The sequence below is a fragment of the Morone saxatilis genome, unplaced genomic scaffold, assembly GCF_004916995.1.
Source record: "Morone saxatilis isolate NCDOM2014 unplaced genomic scaffold, NCSU_SB_2.0 Contig14, whole genome shotgun sequence".
Classification (NCBI taxonomy): Eukaryota; Metazoa; Chordata; class Actinopteri; family Moronidae; genus Morone; species Morone saxatilis.
In genome coordinates this window covers 21,382,463-21,386,519 of record NW_023339696.1, presented here as the reverse complement: position 1 = coordinate 21,386,519, position 4,057 = coordinate 21,382,463, and the positions used below count along the sequence as shown (strand labels likewise).

General features: G+C 41.6%; 1 protein-coding gene across 1 annotated transcript in view; it reads right to left on the bottom strand.

Moving 5' to 3' along the window:
- The window catches only part of LOC118323281 (glutamate receptor ionotropic, NMDA 2C-like), a 43,819-nt gene that overhangs the window by 14,959 nt on the left and 24,803 nt on the right, over positions 1 to 4,057 (bottom strand). Inside the window, exon 4 of the mRNA XM_035655224.1 lies at positions 3,629 to 3,840. Coding sequence (XP_035511117.1) covers positions 3,629 to 3,840 — 212 coding nt within the window. The remainder of the gene's footprint in view (positions 1 to 3,628; positions 3,841 to 4,057) is intronic.

Here is a 4,057-nt window from a genome sequence, read left to right as displayed (position 1 = left end):
GGTGACAGGGAAGCCAGTATTTGTGCAGTGCCGTGTGTTTGCCTACACTGGGTCATGGCCATCTCGGTTGGCCCTGATGATGTCTGGTATCCTCCTAAGAAAATTTAAGGCAACGACTCCCCACTGGAGAAGGCCCTTGAAATAATTCACTAAACAAGTTTGCTAAACTCCACCAGGTGGAGGGAAGTTCATGTAAAGATTATCAGCCTAAATCAGATAGAGGCCTGCAAGTAAAAGTATCACGCCATTTCCCCCAGCTGGGCATGATGCCAGATTGCAAAGTTGAGGAAATGCAATTACAAACTGTTCCAAAAGCTCAGGAGAGACCTCAAGGAGTCACAAAATAAAATTGTTAGGGGGTAAGGAGAGGTTAAGTTATTATATAGTTTGTTTATTCTGCGAACACTAAATTGTGTTTGAAGGTAATAACTACTAACGAGTCATTACAATAAGCAGTAACTTCTCACAATTCGCACAGACCCCTTGGCCCTGACCATCACAGGACACAATTTAAGTGGATACAGCTTTTCTAACATTAAGGCTTGTAAGGCACCGATTTGGTGAAGTTGGATTAGGTGAAGCGCTAGTTGCGTGCTGTGTATTTGATCCTGTTGGTTCTGAGACTCCAGGAGCTCATCACCGCCTGTACTCAGTCTCAGGTTTAATAAATACAACTTATTGATCTACACTCCCATTGAAACACAAGCCTAATGTATTGATGACATTATCTTCCCAGGTCAATAATCTGCCCTTCACCTGGCATTTGCCTCTGAGATTAATCTCCCTCCAATGTGCTCTTAGGGAGGAAGGAGTACTGCCTGCCAGGTTACATAAGCAGGTGGGGAGGAAGCCTTCAGATTATTTTTCCGATCCCACTGGAGAAACATGTGTGACTCAAAGGGAAGAGCTTGTGTTAACTGCTTGGCTGGCTTTAGCCAAGTCTGGAGCAGCGCCACTGGTGGCTGTTTGTCAGGGCCTCTCTGAGGACGAAATGAGGGAACTGCCCAGATGGTCTGCCGGCAGGCTGAATGTATGGGAAATGAGGGGGGTGGAGGGATTGAAAATGGAAAGCCTACGATTGACCGATGACTTCCCCATTTAAGAAAACCCTGATGTGGGTTTGGAGTTGCGGGCCATGGTGAGGGCAGGGCGGAAACTTTAGGTCGGTGCCATGGAGATTCAAGATTAAGGTAAAAGAGTGACCGTCCATCAAAGATTGGGCGGAACACAATTCTTCGCGTTTGGTTTTAAAACAGAGGTGCCAAGTACATCAAGTATTGGGTGGCCACATGTTGACAATGAGTAAAAAGAACATCTATAAAAGAAATATATATATATATATTTCTTTTATAATGTTTTGCTGTTTTATTTCAGCGTAAATAGCATGGTGTTTTGCACTGTTGATTGGACAAAATATGTAATTTGATCAATTTTGGGCCTGGGGGATTGTAATAAGCATTATCACTATTTTCTAACATTTCACAGGCTATCTGAGTAATCAGTTAATTATAAAAACAGTCTACAGACTGGGTGTCTGCAGGGTTTAATTGAACCTGTTGAAACCTGCAGAAACTCTGCACAGATTAACAATTAATGAAAGCAATCTATAGATGCAGCCCTAGTCCCACTATGCATTAAGATCTATCTTCAGTTTGACTGCTGAAGCACATCATCTATATCTACATCTACTTCTTCTCCCTTTAGCGTTCATTGGTCAATGTTTCCCCTTCAGCTGACCAAAGTACCGATTGCTTCATTGAACTTCTTATTGGCTTTATCTGCTCCTGCCATGGATTTGCAGCTCCATCAAAGTGTGCCATTGTCCAACAAGTCAAATGATGCAGGTTTTATACTGGTGGGATGATTTGGTCAGCATGAGCGATAAAGCACTACAGTGCTCCATAACACTGAAGGGACGTGATCTTCATCTTCCATTCCCCTCTTCTCGTTAACGCTATTGTCAGTAATGGGTAATGGCCAGCACTTCTCTTCCCCACTAATGAACACCTATATCAGTCTCTAGGTGTTGAGGATTGATGGCATGGCCTAATCGTCCCATCTAATTGATACCCCACCATGCAGCACATACATTTCCCTGATTGGGTCACAGGGTGATCCCTGGGATATCTGGCCAAGCAGCCTAATGAGTATCTCACCTCATTGAGTGATAAGAAGCCATGCCTGGGCTAATGGCAGGGGAAGAGCCTCTTAATCTCATACCTAATGGCACTCTCAAGTTAGATACAAAATCAATTAAGATGGGCATGTTAACACGTGAGAGCTCATGTGGAACTGTACAGTGATATGAAGTGGTTTGCATAAGATGGTTTGTCTGACTTAAGATGGTCTACACATAGTACAGTAACAGTAAATGATCTGATAATACTGATGGAGTAAAAGTGGACAGACTGTTCTGTATCCTTTAACCTCTTCAACCATGGATAACAACATCTCATCAAACTGTATATTGAGTGAGATGTAATGTTTTTATCTCCACTTCAAAATATAATATTCTGGATGACTTGTGCTTCATATACACACCCCCCAGACTGAGTCTGACATATTTGGTGTATGTAATGATTTTGGATCTGAGGTAGAATTTGAAGTTCTGTCAAACTGAGCAAACACAACATGCATTTTTCTGATCAAACGTAGGTTGTGGTTTTGATAGCTAAACTGAGACTGATAACATTTCAGGATTTTCTTTCCCTCCAGGGAGAATACATACTATCAATCTATCTAAGAACCATAAATAACGTGTTTTATTAAATCTTCAGTCTCGTCTTGCTCTTTTTATTAGCAGTGTCAAAAACAACATTTTTTGCTGGTGCTGGCCGATTTTCCATTATCGTGATAATCATGAATATCTTCACATGGCTTGACTTGAAAAAGCTTTCTAGCTCGCCAGCACACAGACCTATATTGGTTCACTGATTTATTTTGGACAATGGGACAAAGGGAAGCCTGTATCTTTCCAGTCATTCCAAAAAATCCTAATCCTGTCACCATGGCTAAAGGCTTGGCTGGCCCGCTGTATCCCCTACAAAAAAGGTTAAACCAGATGTGTAAAAAAGGTGTAGATTAAAAAAGAAATGCAATAAATATATATGTATATTTTAACAAAATGTACGGTATATTTTAGTGCCATTTTAAAAGTAATAAGTATATTTTCATGATTATCATGATAATATTGTATATCGCAGTTATTTTGCCCAAGATAATCGTGACATGAAATTCTCAATGATAAGTAAGTACAAGCTTAATAACAAGCAGGCTGAAAATCATTGTGTGGTGAAATAAGAACCACTCTAACATCACACTACACATACTACTACTGTGTGTGTGGTAGTTCAACACGGCCGATAGAGTGTCGAGTCTTCTATAGTGAAATGACCCATTTGCATCACATTGTTGGAATCTCCCACTTAAACATTCATGCATATCCCATCTCTAATATGTCTATATTACAGCTGTACTTTCATGTATATATGGTCGGTTCAACAGGTGTATTCAGCAGATTTGTTTTGAGTTGAGGTAAACCAACTCTTTAAGTTTTGAGCGTGTATCTGTTCTTCATTGTATGTTGGAATGGGACTATACAGTGTTGTTGAGTAGCAGCTTCACTTACGCCTCCGTCTTGTTGGACTGTCGTCGGCAGGGTACAGTGTTGCTGACACATGTACCCGTCACGGGGTCCACTGCCTCCACAATGACAAAGGGCCTCTCCTCCAGCGTGGCCACAGTCAGATGCCTGTAATCTGACACCGGCTCTAGGTAGGAGCCGTACCGCGGCCACACGGGGTATCTCATTTGCAGGATCCCCATTTCGAAGGTCCCCACCTGAGGGAGTGAAGAGAGTATGGGTGAATCAACACAACTTCAAGCCAGTGAAGAATCTCTGCACCAAACTCCAGACGGTTACTGTGTGACGCTGTTGTGTTACAGCAATGGAAACAGGGATTATATTGAAAGCCTCATGAATAAACAGCAGAGGATGCTGTTTAACTCAATAAAAAAAACATACAGATGAGAAGTTGTGGAGAAATAATCCTCATAT